The sequence below is a fragment of the Pholcus phalangioides genome, unplaced genomic scaffold, assembly GCF_987345545.1.
Source record: "Pholcus phalangioides strain wild (caught in Gottingen) unplaced genomic scaffold, Ppha-v1.0 ptg000001l_1, whole genome shotgun sequence".
In the NCBI taxonomy this organism is placed as follows: domain Eukaryota; kingdom Metazoa; phylum Arthropoda; class Arachnida; order Araneae; family Pholcidae; genus Pholcus; species Pholcus phalangioides.
In genome coordinates, this window is record NW_028301594.1 from 10,992,600 (window position 1) to 11,008,021 (window position 15,422).

Sequence of the window (15,422 nt, forward strand, 5' to 3'; positions counted from 1 at the left end):
ACCCGGGTTCGACTCCCGGTAGAGGCAGAGATGAGTTTTTCCTTCCTCAAAAAATTAACATCTCAAATAATAAATATCTTCACAACATCCAGTCTTCTGTATATCTTGTATAAATAAATACAGTTAATCATTGGGAAAGATATTTCAATGATTTTACAATCATTTTGGGCACTGATTCCGAATTAGCTCTAGTTTTTGAGATAATGCATACCCTGAACAATGTGATTTGTATGCTACTTAGACATTACCATCAAAATTTAATTTTCACTTTATCTTAAAAACTAGAGCTAATCTGACAAAACCAATGCCAGGTTCGGAATCAGCACCACAAAATGACTCTAAAACCACTAAAATATCTTTGCCAATGATTTACTGTATTTATTTATAATGCATAGTTTCAATGTGATTTGTATACTGCTTATGGTATTACCATTGAAATTTAATTTTCACTTTATCTCAAAAACTAGAGCCAATCTGAAAAAACCAAAGGCAGATTCAGTATCAGTAGCCCCGAAAAAAAACCATTAAAATTTTCTTAACATGAAAATTTTTTTTGCTGAGCAGTGATATCTCTCATTTGTTAAAAGTAGCATTGTAAGATATATAAGGGACCAAACAAATTACCCAGTTGTCCACCTTCCTGCCAAAAGCATCATTGCCACTAGAACATTACCATGCATTGACAGCATTCCTTACAGTTCTGTAATTACTAATTAAAAAAAGAAGCCATTCTGTGCAGTTGTGTAATCAGAGCATAAACCTATTGGCATATAAGTCTAGGTTTATGTACATAGACTACAATATATTTTTCTAGTCATTTAGAATGAATTCCAAACTTTAGACAATATTTACAGTATTAAAAATGTTTCTAATTTAAAATGAAAAAGAACCATACTTATCACAGTTCATTGTTTACAGCCCATACTAATCATTCATAAAAAAAAAAGGATACAGTTGTATCAGCGATTAAATTGTGGTTTACCTAAAGTAATCTAAAAAGCAATTTAAAAAATCACTAAACATAGCATAATGTGTCAAGCTATGTGGCATCTACCGTTTCCTGAAGAGTGGTACATTCGTCTAAAGGAATGGAACAAAAATTTGAAACCTCGCAACTATCTGAATGTGTATTCACAACGTTGGTTAAAACTTCATCAAATTGACTTTGTGCACTGTCTGTCTCGAAATTTGGGGGAAGGGAAAAATGGCTAATGCTACTGACAGGAACTAGATCAGTATTTGCTGATATAATTTCGATGTGAGCTGTAGGAATATCATCAACTAATTCAGAAGCATCCAGGTCATTCTCGATCGGTTTTCCTTTTGATTTTTTACTTTTTTTCAATTGGTAATGTCTGCGCAAGCTCCGACTATGCCTTCCTGTACCAAATGGTAACCGAGACTTCTGTTTTAAACTGTTTTTAGCCACTTTCTGTAAGGCTAGCATATCCTTACATCTGTGCCTTGCAGAATCTTTATTGCTAGAAAATTTTATGCCACACCAATTGCATTCTTCAGAGTTTTCACTGCATTCTTCTGAAGTGCTGAGATGTTTTCGAAATTGGGCGACGCGGCAGAAAACCTGGCCACATTTATGACAAATGAAAGGCTTTGCTGATGAATGGGTTAAAATGTGAGCTTTAAGCTTATCTGGACGATTGAATTCTCTATCGCAACCACTGTGATTATTAAATGGGCACTTGTACCTTTTTACTGGTTCATGTATCAAAAGATGTCTTTTCAGTTTGTCTTTACGATTGAATGCAGCAACACACATGGAGCAAGCATAAGGTTTATTGGTGCTGTGAGTCAACATATGAACCTTTAGATAACTTTCAGTTCGAAATCCTTTGTTGCACAACTTACACACAAATGAATCTACATCAGAATGTATGCGCAGATGCCGCCTCAAGTATCTTTCACTGGGAAACACCTTATCACAATGATTACATGAATATGTGTGTGACGTAGTTGACATGTGATGATTCAAAGCGGCTGGAGTAGCATACTTATTCAAACACAACATGCATCGGAATATCCTGTTAGATGAAAAACCAAAGTATCACAAATTTGAAAGTCTTTCTGAATGGCAGCATGGATATTATTTATAATAGCTTTTAAAAGAATCTAATTTTTAACCATTTACATTTCTGAACTACAAAGTAATTCAATGCAAAAAAAATTACATTTTCCATTTGCATCAAAACAATCTTGAGATTTCAATAAAAAGTGCCTGAATTTGAATCGATATCAAAGAAAATGCTATCAATTTATATATGTATGATAGTAGAACAACAACCTACAATGCCCAAAACTAGTGTGATGAACAGAGCTTATTTGTTTCCAAGAAAAAAAAATCATTATGCAAATAGTCATAAGAGCCATAACAAAAAGGACACAGTGCACACACACACATATAGATGTGAATATAAGAATAAATGGTGCATTACATTTAAATTTCAGACTCAAATGCTTTCCCCTATTTATAAAATAATTCTTAATTCATAGAATGGAATTAATTTCAGACATGGAGTTTGAAATATATGTCTAAATAACATCCTTACCTTTTTGCTGATCGAGAGAGCTTGCTTGAATATATACTATGAGTGTACTGATGAGAGCCAAGCTCAAACAGAGATGAAAAGTTTTTGTTGCATTCATGACACCTGTACGTCATTTCCCTCTCATGAGACCTGGTATGCTCAAGAAAGAGTTCTAATTCTTCAAATGTACAGCTACATGTGCTGACAACACATTTATAAACCTGTAGATATGTAAAATATTGAAAAAATTAATATAGTTTAAACTGAACTAACAAACTAAAGCTTGCATTTTGAAGGGAAAAAATTATGTTTACAAGTCAATTAAAAGAAATGACAATAACTCAAAGCATTGAATTTGATAATTATCATTTACTTTATGAACCACTTGAATTCATACTTTACAACATGTAATGAGTTTTTTATCAATAGAAGTCTTTCATTCTAAGCATGCAATTTAAATTCTTATAATATCCTATAAAAAAAAATAATAGCTTCATTGTCTTCCCTAATATAAGAATAGAGAATATAATTGGTGGCCTTCTCCTTACATCTTATATATAAATGTGAAAGTATGTATGTATGTATGCTCTTTATACAAATCTACAGTTTTAGACCGATCGTCGCCAGATTTTGCATATATACCAAACACGACCGGGATTGAACCGTAGGCTACTTTAAAAGTTCGTCAGAGCTGGGCAAATGCCTGAAATGGGCGAAAAACTGTCGGGCAACAATGGTTTTGGGGCCTCAACAATCACTTTCGGAACGTTTGCTTTGGTTACCGTGGTTTCCAACAATGCGTTTCAGACGTGTATATATGCCTTTACAATGGTTTGTCACATCTTTAACGCTGCCATCATAACAGTTTATTCCTTTATAACGGTTTGTCACTTTTGCAATCCTCCCAGTAATTGAAGAAACCCCGGGAAGAGCGCCGGGTATTTTTGCTTGCCTGTATACAGGGTGTCCTGTAAGTGCTAATGCAGCCTTTATCTCATCAACCGCCCATCGTAGAGATATAGTTTCAATTTAAAAAATGCTTAAAAGGCGTTTGAATAATATTCGCTGCAGAAGCTGGACATATGACGTCACTAACAACAGAGAACAACAACTACAACGATAAAACAGGGAATAAAAATGTTCAACACCAGCTGATGAACTCAATGCTTGCCTCAAATCATCAGCACTCTACTTCAACAAACACCAACTCTGGCCATATCGCTACATTGCAATTTACTGCCATTAGTGAGATGGGTTTGAAGTGAAGGTGCTGTCTATCGGTGGTCGCCTCGAGTTCGTTAGGACATCAACACTCTGGCACGAAGCTAAAAAATTATCATTATCCACCAACATGCGAGTTCAACTGCAAAATGACTCGGCACTGCTATCATTTTCACATCAGTTGATCAAACTTGGCAATGGAAGAATTCCCGTAGACCAGGATTACGTTCCCAAATGGATTTTACCAGTTTTTAAACTCAGTTCAAGAACTTGGAGACAAAGTCTTCCCAAACATTCAACAAAATCACCAAAACCATGAGTGACTGTGAGAGAGTAATTCTGGCACCGGAAAATGACAGTGTGAACAAGATCAACGAAAAAATTCTAAAAATTATTCCAGGAGACTCCACATCTTACAAATCGGTTGACACTGTCACAGACTCAGCACAGGCAGTTCTGTATCCTGCAGAATTTCTGAACTCTTTGGATATACCGGGTGTGCCACCTCATAACTTGACCCTCAAAGTCGGAGTACCTATAATGCTTTCAAGAAATTATGTGCCAAAGGAGAAGACGTCTTCATTCCACGCATCCCAATTATCACTGAAGAAATGCCATTCATTTTCAAGCGATTAGTTCCCGATTCTTTTAGCTTTTGCTATGGCAATCAACAAAGCGCGAGGCCAGTCGTTAGCAGTGGCAGATATCAACCTACTTGAGCCCTGTATTTCTCACGGACAACTTTTCGTCGCCTGTTCGCGTGTTGGAAATCCCAAAAATTTGTACATCTACACACCAGATGGAAAAACCAAAGATATTGTGTATCCACAAGCGATTGCCTGAAGTTTTTAATTAAAATATTTAAAAATGAAAGTAATTTTTTTTACTTAATGCAGAAATATTTTGATTAAGAAATAATTAATAAGCTATATATATGTAAATTTTTTACAGGGCGGGCAACGTCGCCGGGTATCAGCTAGTATAAAATAAGCAAAAAAAACAACTTCTATTACAGTGATACCTAAGCTACCGAAGGCTGGCTTACAAATCTTTTGGCCAACCAAGTTTTTTTTCATGATTTTTTTTGCCTTGGCTAACAGATTCTGGTAATGATTTGCTTTGATATGGATGCATACGCTAACATAAAACACTCGCACCATGAAATGAATTTTTGCACCAATCATCACGCACATCATAATTACTGTCACTGGAGCTGTCCACCTTAGTATATTTTTCCGGGTGTATCTAAACTTCTCTTTCTGAAAAATTTTGAACAATTTCATTTAAAATGAAAGATTCCGCTAATGGAAAATGCATTGAAAAAAAAAAGAGCATAATGTTTACAGAGCCCTCATTCTTTCAGTGCAAGACTCTTAGCATCAAACTAAACAGTCTGGACATACTAGGAGCTTATCTTTTCCATCTGCATGTATCAGTCACAGAAATGAGCTGATCAAATCACAAACGGATGGGGGAAGAGCACCTATAAACTCGACTGAGTTGTATCAACACCAGCTTCAGTAGACTTAAGCTAGTATTGGTTGTGTACATAGTGTAAAATAAAAAGATCTCTCTTCAGAATCTAAACTTCCTGTAAATTCCCTTTTATCCTATTTTGAAGCTGTTTGTTTCTGGAATGAATCAAATGATTTTACATAGAAACCTATATAGGAAATCACGTTTCTGCTAACGAACATGATTCCAGAACAAATAATCTTTGCTAGCTGAGGTATCACTGTACTAGCATGCACCTCATAAATATTACTCTACGGAACTTTAATTGAACTAGTACATGTGCCGTGTATGTGTTCTGTACCTACATGAAGTTTGTTTCTGAGAAATGCTTGTTATGTGCTTTTAAAGAAATGCTGCCATCTGTCTTCCGAATTCATAAGTGAACAACTCAGCAGGTAATTTTGGCTGTTGTTCCATTTTCTCTATGGGAAGACTTTTTTAGAATACAGCTAGATCTGCACTGAGGTAGACATCATCAAAGTATATGCAGAATAAAAAGAAAACAAAGTTTCAAAGAAGTTCATCTAGGTGAAGTTTATCACGTAGATAAGTTGAAACAACAACATTTTCAATAGAAAATTTGATAGAAAACATAATACCTAAAAATCTTTTTTTTTCAATATAGGATATTAAAGATTGTCTATATATCTATATATATTTTATACATTCCCAAAACTTACTGAAAATACAGCACGTTGTGAAAAGAAAAAATATTACAAATACGTATATCTATGTGCATATTGGTAAAATAAAATAATCACTTTTTTTGTCTCATGCTTCTTCATGTGACTCTTGAGATTATAGTAAGTCTTGCCAATATAAGAACAATATGGGCAGGCATATGAGTTGTCAAAATTTTTCCCATCCTGACTAATATCCTATGTAAGTAAGAAAATTTCATACCCTCAAAAATGCAATAGAGAAATAAAATACATAGTGAATGAGACATTTCTCTAAAAAATAATGATAGCTGGTAAGAAATTTAAAGGACTAATTTATGATAACAAACTTATACAAAAATTAAAAAAATGATATATGAATAATTTTACACAGAGAAACTGGATATACCAGACATAGAGATGAATAAATAAGTAATGAACACGTGAACTGTCTAGTTTTAAAACCAGATAAATCATTTTTAACAAACTTTACAAGAGAAACAAAAACATTATTCCATAAATAATGTAATTAATCAGTTTATCTACAAATTTTTAAAAATTTAATTATTAATTTAAAATCAATTCATGAACTTCAGAGACAACACAGTTTTCTTCTGTACTCACTTCTTTATCATTATCAGGGACATCAGACGATAATTCATTTCCTTCACTATCTGGCTCTCTGCTGATATTGCTGCTTGAAATAATGCTGTTCACTTTAGGTAATGTATTGGATAATCCATCCGGCCACACCTTCAATAAGGAAATACTTTATTTCTTTAAAAAAATAAATGCATATGTAATAAATTTACTTTTGACTGTTTGAAAAAAGCATTACACACACTCAATTGAGAATGGGAGTAAAACTGTGGATTACCTTGTGAGTATGCATGTGTTTCTTTACATTAGACTTTTGTGCAAAAGCTCGTCCACACACAATACATTGGAAAGGTTTCTCGCCAGTATGACTACGAATATGCTGCTGCAGATCGAAATTCTTTGTAAATGATTTGCTGCAATAAGCGCATGTCAATTTTGTCCCCTGAGAAAAAAAGGGAGAGAGAGAAATAAAAATATATATTATATGCATTGCTATATATAGGAATCATTTCAAGAAAAAAGATTTTGTGTTCCAATAGATCTCACCTATCAAATAAATGTCTTCATAGACAGTTACAAGTGATTAATAAGTAGCAAAGCAAGCAATAACTGTTTTCACCATCAGTGTATACATGAAAATTTCAAACGTAACTTTTATCCATTAGTTTTTGTTCAATTTAATAAAATTTTTTCCTCATATCATGCTGAAAAAAGATAAAATGTAATATCATGTTTTTTAAACACACACACACAATATAACATTTTTCCAATAGAATTCCAGGATTATATACACTACAGAAATGAAATTACTGCTAAAGATGATATTTATTATTAGGATATGTGGTTTGATTTAAAAATACTTTAAATAACTATGACGATAGTTTATTAATGTTTGACTCTATAACAACAAATTATGTCACAATAGGGAAATTTTTTTTCCTTTTCAGAATGAATAAAAAAATTTGCATAAACCATTACAGTAGAACTTCTTGATAATGGACATCTGTGGGAACAAAATTTTTTTGTCTGCTAATGGGAATGTACGATATACAGTGTAACCCTGTTTATACGACTTTCACATCTATACAATATTTGGCTTTGATCACAATTGGTTCCTCTACATTTTAATGTTTAAATGTATATATTACTGCAAAAGTGATGCACCATTGGTTATGCACAATCACCAATTGTCTCGATAAAGACAGTTTGATTAAATTTCACAAATAAAGTTGGAAAGTTTGATAAATATGGAAAAATTTATAGCCTTTATTCTTTTCATAAAACCAACTAAATATTTTTACCCATACACATGATACGTGCACTACACATATTTTGCAATTAAAATCAGTGTGAAGATGATAAAAATATTCATAACAACATTATCAGTCTTGTAATGCTAGCTTTCTTCACACGTACCAACAAACCAAACCAACATTACCATTTGAATTCATTATCCTGAACCATAGTCATGTTTAGTTGAGTAACTAACTGACGCTTTATCATATTTACCATCATAGTTGAATATGATAAATTTTCTGTTTATGACCAAAAATTAATAAATTAAAGTTTCCAAAAAAATTATGGTTTGCCTGATTTTACTGTCTATTAACGGAGAGTGAAATACATTAAAGCCCTATCCCAAGGGGCTGGGGATCAGAAAAGTGTCCCTGAATGGGAGGTGTCCATTAGGGGAGGTTCTGGTCCTACTGTAATTAGGTTTATGAAAAACAAATTCTTGCCTTCCGACTTGACTCTTCTTCATTTTCATTCTGACTTCCACGTTTCTTTGTTTTCACCATACTCGTGTGGAATTCAGCAATAACATTAGCAGTACTTAGATCTGTCAAGTCTGGATTCCCATTTTGTTCTTGCTCTGGAAAGCTATCAACTTTGTTTTTTTCTGCCTCCTCGACCATTTCATGTGAAACTGAATTATCAATGACCTGCTCTGAACTTTCTCCAACTGCTGCTGGAGCAACCACGGAGGGACTTTCAATGTTAAGGACAACACTAGAAAAGTTTGTAATGTTATCTGACTGGCTCACGAGAATCAATGGACCAGATATCAATTTATTACCAAGCAAGGGAACAGAGATGGTGCCATTCAATGGTTCAAGTTCTTTAGATACAGACACTTCAGAATATGCTTGGTGGAGAACTGATATATTTTGCTCCGAAACCAGATTTTCTGGCATCACAGCATTCAATGTTTGCACTTGGAGACTGTCAGAAAGTTCTGTATCTTCAACATTTTTATTTTCAGATGCATCCATGAAAGACTTCTGCTGCTTATCCTCTGTGATCGGAAGGAGATCATTCTCTGTTAGAATGACATTCTGACCATATGATGCTGCAGTTGACAAGCTTGATGACGGAACCTAAGAAAAAGCATATTGTATTGTAAAATTAGTGTGATTTTTGCTAACGGTGGCATTTAAATGTGAAGAAACTTAGAGCTAGATATGGGAAGAATGAAACCCTGTGTTCTACAGGGTTTCATTCTTTCTCTTAAGAACTGAAAATAAAATAGCAGCAACTGTTTGCTATTCAAAGTCTACATGTGATTATTCGCAATGCTAATACAACATATATGCAGCAACTAAGCAAATACAGTTTGCCAACTCATCAGAATTTTTTTTTTTTTGCAAAATTAAGAATACAGTAATTCAATAATACAGTAGAACCTCATTATAATGGACTAATAGGGCTAATGGTTGTTCATTTTAATGAAAGTCCGGTTCATGACAAATAATTCTTATAAGGGTGTCATACAACAAAGTTTACATTAATGAAAGTAGAGTAGCTATATAATAAACACATTTTTTATAGCTACCAAATAAAACTAGCCTTTAACATAGATTGAATTGAAAAAGATATGTATGTATATATTACATTAATCTTAATTTTTCTGGCTGACGAGCAGTATGAGTATTGCAGTGCATCTTGTTTATGCAAAACAACACAACGATTGATGTTTAATTGCTTGCTTGGAAATGCTGTTCCAATAAAAAAACACCTCTTTATTATTATTACAATGTTTTTTAATGTACATTATAAATGGCATCCATTATAATGTAAGAATATGTATGAGGTCTATCTATGTTAAGGAAAAATACAATGAAACATTTATAATTTATATAAGGAACTCAAGGGACCAGAAAAATTTATCATTATAAAAGAATTATCATTAGATAATGGAATATATTAACATTATGAAAAGTGCATAAGGACCAGAAAATAATATTCTTATACAGGTAATTATTGTTATAGAGGATATCATATTATATAGGATTTTCACTGTATAATCAAATCTGAAATATATTTCAGGAAGCATCTCTAAAAGATTAGCCATCGAATTTGAGCTTTCTTCTATCGAAACAATGTAAAAAATTGCTCTAGGACGGACCAAATGGGTCCCTAAGAGCTGCATAGTGTATGTTTTGTCTTTTGTTCTGTTGTCTTTATTTTATTTTGTATATTTGTATTCATGTATTTATGTGTGCTGTTTAGAATTATTAAATAAAATAAAAAAAAATGATAGAACTTCATAAAGCATTTGCTTTGTTCCTTTTTAAAATTATTGCAAGTTAGAAAACTTTAGGATTCCATATATTACCTGGATTTTGCCAACAAGAACTGTGTTATGTTGAATAACAGGTGATTGAAGAGAAGAAACTGGTATCGAGCCATCATTTTGATTTGTGCATTTCACTGGTCTGCAAATCTCTTTCTTATGGCTGATGAAAGAAATAATCGATGTGAACTGTTTCTTGCATCGTCCACACTGAAACAAATCATCTTCATCTGTTGGATCCATACTCGCAACTGAAAAAATATTCGATATTTACATATCAAATATTAATTACTCGATTTAAAAAAAAATTAAGAGTAAGACCAATTCAGAACTATTTTGCTCCTAAAATAAGGAAGGAGAATTCAAACTAATGTAATTCTCAGTACATTGCTAATTGGACATTCAAGATGATTCAAAATATTGAAAAATGGCAATGCTACAGCAAAGCACTCTGTGTTTCATTTTGTTCTCTCCTATCATGAATTGTAACAATGGCTATGCTTCCGTCAGCAAGGTTGAAGCTGAAATGGTGTGTTTTCTTTTGTAGCCAAAAGTTTACTTCAACACTTTGACCCTTTCAAAATTTTTTATTGCCGATTGGAATGTCAAGCCGACATACTACCCTTATGTTTTTAGTGGGATTTTCATTTCCTTTTTTTTTGCTTCAGCATCTTATCCCTCTAGCATTATCATTCTTATTACTTAAATATGCATCCTTGGCTCGTTAATTTTATGAATTTTTTTCATAGATGAATAATCTCTAATCCATGCTTCCCCCACAAAGGGTTTAGGATGACAAAACTCCAGTCCTGGGGCCAGGGACAACTGATATCGTTTTTTTTTGTCACTCTATAAATTCACTATAGAGAGGGCCCCTCCTCTGGTCTGATGGAAAAACACTGCAGTTTTAAATAGAAATAGGTCTCGTACCAGCTGAAAATGTACTGCTAAAATAGTGATTGACAATCAATCAACAGTTTTCAATAGTGATCGACACAAAGAATTTGGTTGGAGTTGATTGATTTTCAGTGTTACCTTTTTTTGATATTTTGGGGTATTTGAATGTTATTAAACATTTTTTGGTGGTCATCTATTTATATAATGTTGAAGATGTTGGGTGGAAAATTTGGATCACTGAATGGTCAGAACCTTGGTGCAATCAGAATAATTTAGTGATAACTTTGCTCAGGGCCAGAATGCACTTTGTCCCCCACATAAGAAAGGAGGAGCAGTTGAAAGATGAATTTGATGCCCCCTCTAGTCCAGCATGCAGGGCACCAGACCCGCCTGTTCTCCCCTAGTTGTGGCCCAGACCTCAATTATGGAATTTTAGCCACAATAAAGATTATACTCCCTTCATTGAAGATGGGGAATCCTTGTACCCAAGAAGTATTTTTAGCAATAGAAGTACTAATGTACTCTACTTTTAGTGAGATGATTTTGTACTTTAGCGTTTGATAACTAGTAGATTTATCTTAACGAATTGATGCTTGGAAAAAAATAAGGGCAATAACTTTACCTGCAGAATCAACTTGAGCAAACATTTGAGAATCCAGCAAAGGGTGAACTGCAAGAACGGTATGATCATCCATTGCATTAACAGATAATGCATCTGAGAAAGAAATAAAAAAAATTGAAAAATAAGTTTGTATATAATGCAATAGAAAAATTGAAGATCTCCTAATAACTTGAATAATACAGTGAAAAGGTTTGTAACTGGTAGCATAGGTCAACTATCAACCCCCACCCCCCCCCCCATTCACTATATGTATACCCTCTACGATTCACCTCCCCCCCCCTCTTATATTGATTATAATTGTGGATCTCTTATACAATCAATGTGTGATTGATTAGTTGAATAAATTAATAAACCTCAAACTCAATTAAATCAAACTTAGACTTATTTGAAATTGCTACAAAAGGCGGATTGACCCCATTTTAACCCTTACTACTACTACTTCACCGTACATGCACCTTGCGTACACATTCCGTTGCAAAATTTCTAATGAATTGCTATATGCAGAGACATGCTGGGTATGTGTGGATATGCGTGGCCCTAACATATTTATGTTGAAGAGTTATGCTTGGCTCATGTTATAATACTATTTTGCCGCACACCAACTCTGATCATATTGCCATATAGCAATTAATTATTAATCAAGTTAAGTCTGAAATCTTCCTCCTCAGAGAAAGTCACGGTATACTTTCGTACTTGTCTTGAGCATGGAGGGAATGTAGAAAAGACGCCATCTATCAGTGGATGCCTCAGGTCTGGTAGGGAAAACACTTATTCATGTCCTATCGGGGTTGAACCAGCAGACATGATGGTAGACAAGCTTCTTACTTTCTGCGTCACTAGCAATTCTCCATAATATACGGTTTTTGCGATTTGTCTTCCATACTTTTGAAATAAAAATGACAAATGCTTGAATTTTCCTGCAATATACATATCTAGGGGGGTTTTCAACCTTTCTTGAGTTGTGAGAGCACTGCCAAAGTTCATTTAATTAAACACAAAGACTGCTCCCCCCCCCCCCCCCCATGCCATAAGTATAACTAAAATTTGCATAATTGTAATCCTTGAATATAATTTTTACAGGATGTTTAATCAAAATGTTGGTAAAGTGCTCACAAGAATGAAATCGGGCATGAGCATTCTTGGTGCTTCAGGGAACACCCTGGTGCTCACTAGCAACAGATTGAAAATTGCTGGTGTAGACAGTGGCATCAAAGCCGTGGTGCTGTAAGTGCTTGAGCACCTACTGTAATTTGTAGCACAAGCCCAAGCAACCCCAGAACTGATTGGAAAATCAAAATCTCCTACATAAAGCTCAAGACGAGCACCCACAGATTTGAAATACTTCAATGCCCCTGCGTGTAGAAGTGTTTCTCAAACTTTTGTCGCCCACGGCTTCCTTACCCAATTCATGGTTTCATCACCCCCCCCCCCCCCCCGAATGGTTTAGAAAGAAATTTCACTAATAAAAGAACCACTTCAAAGCATAAATACAAATTACGAGTCAATATCTCTAGCTTGCCACAACACCCTAGGAGATGCAACTCATACTTTGAGAAGCAGTGGTGTAGAATATCTGCCTGCTCTCTGCAAAACACATTTTTTTCCAATACAAGATCGGCTCACATTGACGCCTTGAAGTTCAAAAACCACAGACCACATTTTAACCGGGAGATGTGCTTCAGTTTGAGTGTTGACTGTTTTTTTCCTCTCCTTCAGAGTTTTCACTCTCACTCTTACATACATAGGCATACCCAAGACATTTTCCACGATGGGGGAAGGGGATAATCATATTTTTCTAACCAAGGGAAGGAAATTATTTCATTTTTTACTGCAGAAGAGCACTAAACTCAGTGGGAAGAACCCCACAAAAGCTTTATTTAAACCAAGTAATCTTTTTACATACTTATCATCCAGGACCCCTACTTCCTGGGGAGAGAGAAACTGGGATCTTTGGCGGGGGCCCTCCCAAGCCAGACTTTTCACTAGGCCCTTCTACTACTACATTCAAAAGGTTCCAAAACTTATTTTATTATGGAAGAAGTACTGATAGAACCTGTTTATTTGGTGTTTCTTTCGAAGTAACTACCCTGTGCAATTATGCATTTTGAACGATTGTTCATACAAAGATGTAAATGCAGATTGCAAGTTTTTTTGTCACACCCTTCAGTGCCTTCGTCGCTGCACTACTTTGGAACCTGATAATCTTTGCGCTTTGAGCAAATTGTTTATCTGAGAAAAAGTCACATGGGGAGCAAGATCAGGGGAATAAACTGGTTGTAGAAGCATTGGAATGTGATATTTTGCTAGGTAATATGACACCACGAAGGACCAGTGAGCAGGTGCATTGTTGTGATGGAGTACCCACGACTTGGCTTTCCAAAGATCTCTGGTCGCTTACGTCTCAACGAATCATGCAGACGTTTAAGGACTCATGGGTCCCAGCTGGTGTCAGATTACTTCAAACATTGCATTCAATATTTTTACATCCAGCTTATTCCCCCACCTTGATCTCCCCCTCCCTGTGAGTTTTTCCCTCAGAAAAATAATTTGCTCAAAGGGCAATGATTCTCAGGTTCCAAAGATGTGCAGCGAGCATTGTCAAAGGCACTGGAGAGTGTGACAAAATAAGGCTTGCAATCCTCATTTATACCTCTGTACGATTACAAAAAATGTGTGATTGCAAAGGGTAGTTACTTCAATGGGTAACATAAAATAAACAGGTTCTATATGTATTTATTCGTACATAATAAATCAAGTCTCGTAATAGTATGGTGAATTATTAGCATGGAAAGACAAAAAAATGCTGATGTCTTGGGCTGGGGCCCCTGGCAGTCCCATGCTTGTGGAGGGGTCGGGGGCATGTTATCACACACAACAGTGGAATGTATTCATTTACAAAATTGAAAAGTAGAAAAGAAATGTAACTTGTCATAAAAATAAACTTTTATTTTTTTATCAAGTACAAATATTATTAATAAATATTGTTTTTTAAATCAAAGAAAGAAAAATATAAATACGAAATAAAGTCAAATAGCATTAAAAGTGAGCATTTCAATTGAAAAGACCTTTGAAACTTACCAAACCCAAAAATAAAAAAATCTATAGAAATTCACATGCTACGGCAAGAATTCTCGGCAAAAATACTCAAAATAAAACATATATGTAATCACTTTATAATATCAATTAATTACAATATTAATTGCTCAACATTCGCTGGATACGCCACAAAATATATATAATATCAATTAAGGTTTTTTTTCATACATCCCAATAATCTTGACCAGTAAACATTTCAAACTGTACGGCTATGACCACAATAACAAAAGCAAAACAGTTAGTAGCGCCATCTAGATCTTAATGCTGATATTTTTCATAGGCTGGTTGTCTAAAACATCGCCATGGGAGTTCAGGATGTTTGGTTAAGCCAGGTTTTCCTAGGAATAGGTTTTTTGCGCCGCGTGAACCAAACTGGATCATTTCGCGTAGACAGAAACGTTTTACATAATGACGATACGCGTTTGTGTTTTCAAACGCGCAACGCACTACGCATTTGACTCCTCCAGGAGCGGTCGGTCAATCACGCCCGACGTAAAGCGCTGTCGTGTGAGTCGTATCGCGCTCTGTCGGAAAACAGTCATGCTGCTTTTCTTGTTGGTGAGTGGACAGCGCGTCGCGTTAGGCAATTCACGTTGCTCGAGGCACAGAAAACCTGCTCATAGGAAAACCTGGCTTTAGTGACCATTGAGCTCATGCTGCTGAAATTTGAAGTGACAGCATTATTAAAGCTCAGC

The 15,422-nt window shown here is 34.8% G+C and overlaps 1 protein-coding gene across 1 annotated transcript; it reads right to left on the reverse strand.

Moving 5' to 3' along the window:
* Nucleotides 1-923: 923 nt before the first annotated feature.
* Nucleotides 924-14,925, reverse strand: LOC149089861 (zinc finger protein 341-like). The gene is made up of 9 exons (XM_089252600.1): nucleotides 14,710-14,925; nucleotides 11,632-11,724; nucleotides 10,155-10,363; nucleotides 8,278-8,916; nucleotides 6,816-6,980; nucleotides 6,563-6,691; nucleotides 6,041-6,157; nucleotides 2,565-2,764; nucleotides 924-2,039 (listed from the first exon to the last, which is right to left on the reverse strand). The coding sequence occupies exons 2-9, from the start codon at nucleotides 11,702-11,704 to the stop codon at nucleotides 1,040-1,042; spliced, it is 2,532 nt and encodes an 843-aa protein (XP_089108726.1). The 5' UTR covers nucleotides 11,705-11,724; nucleotides 14,710-14,925; the 3' UTR covers nucleotides 924-1,039.
* Nucleotides 14,926-15,422: the final 497 nt, after the last annotated feature.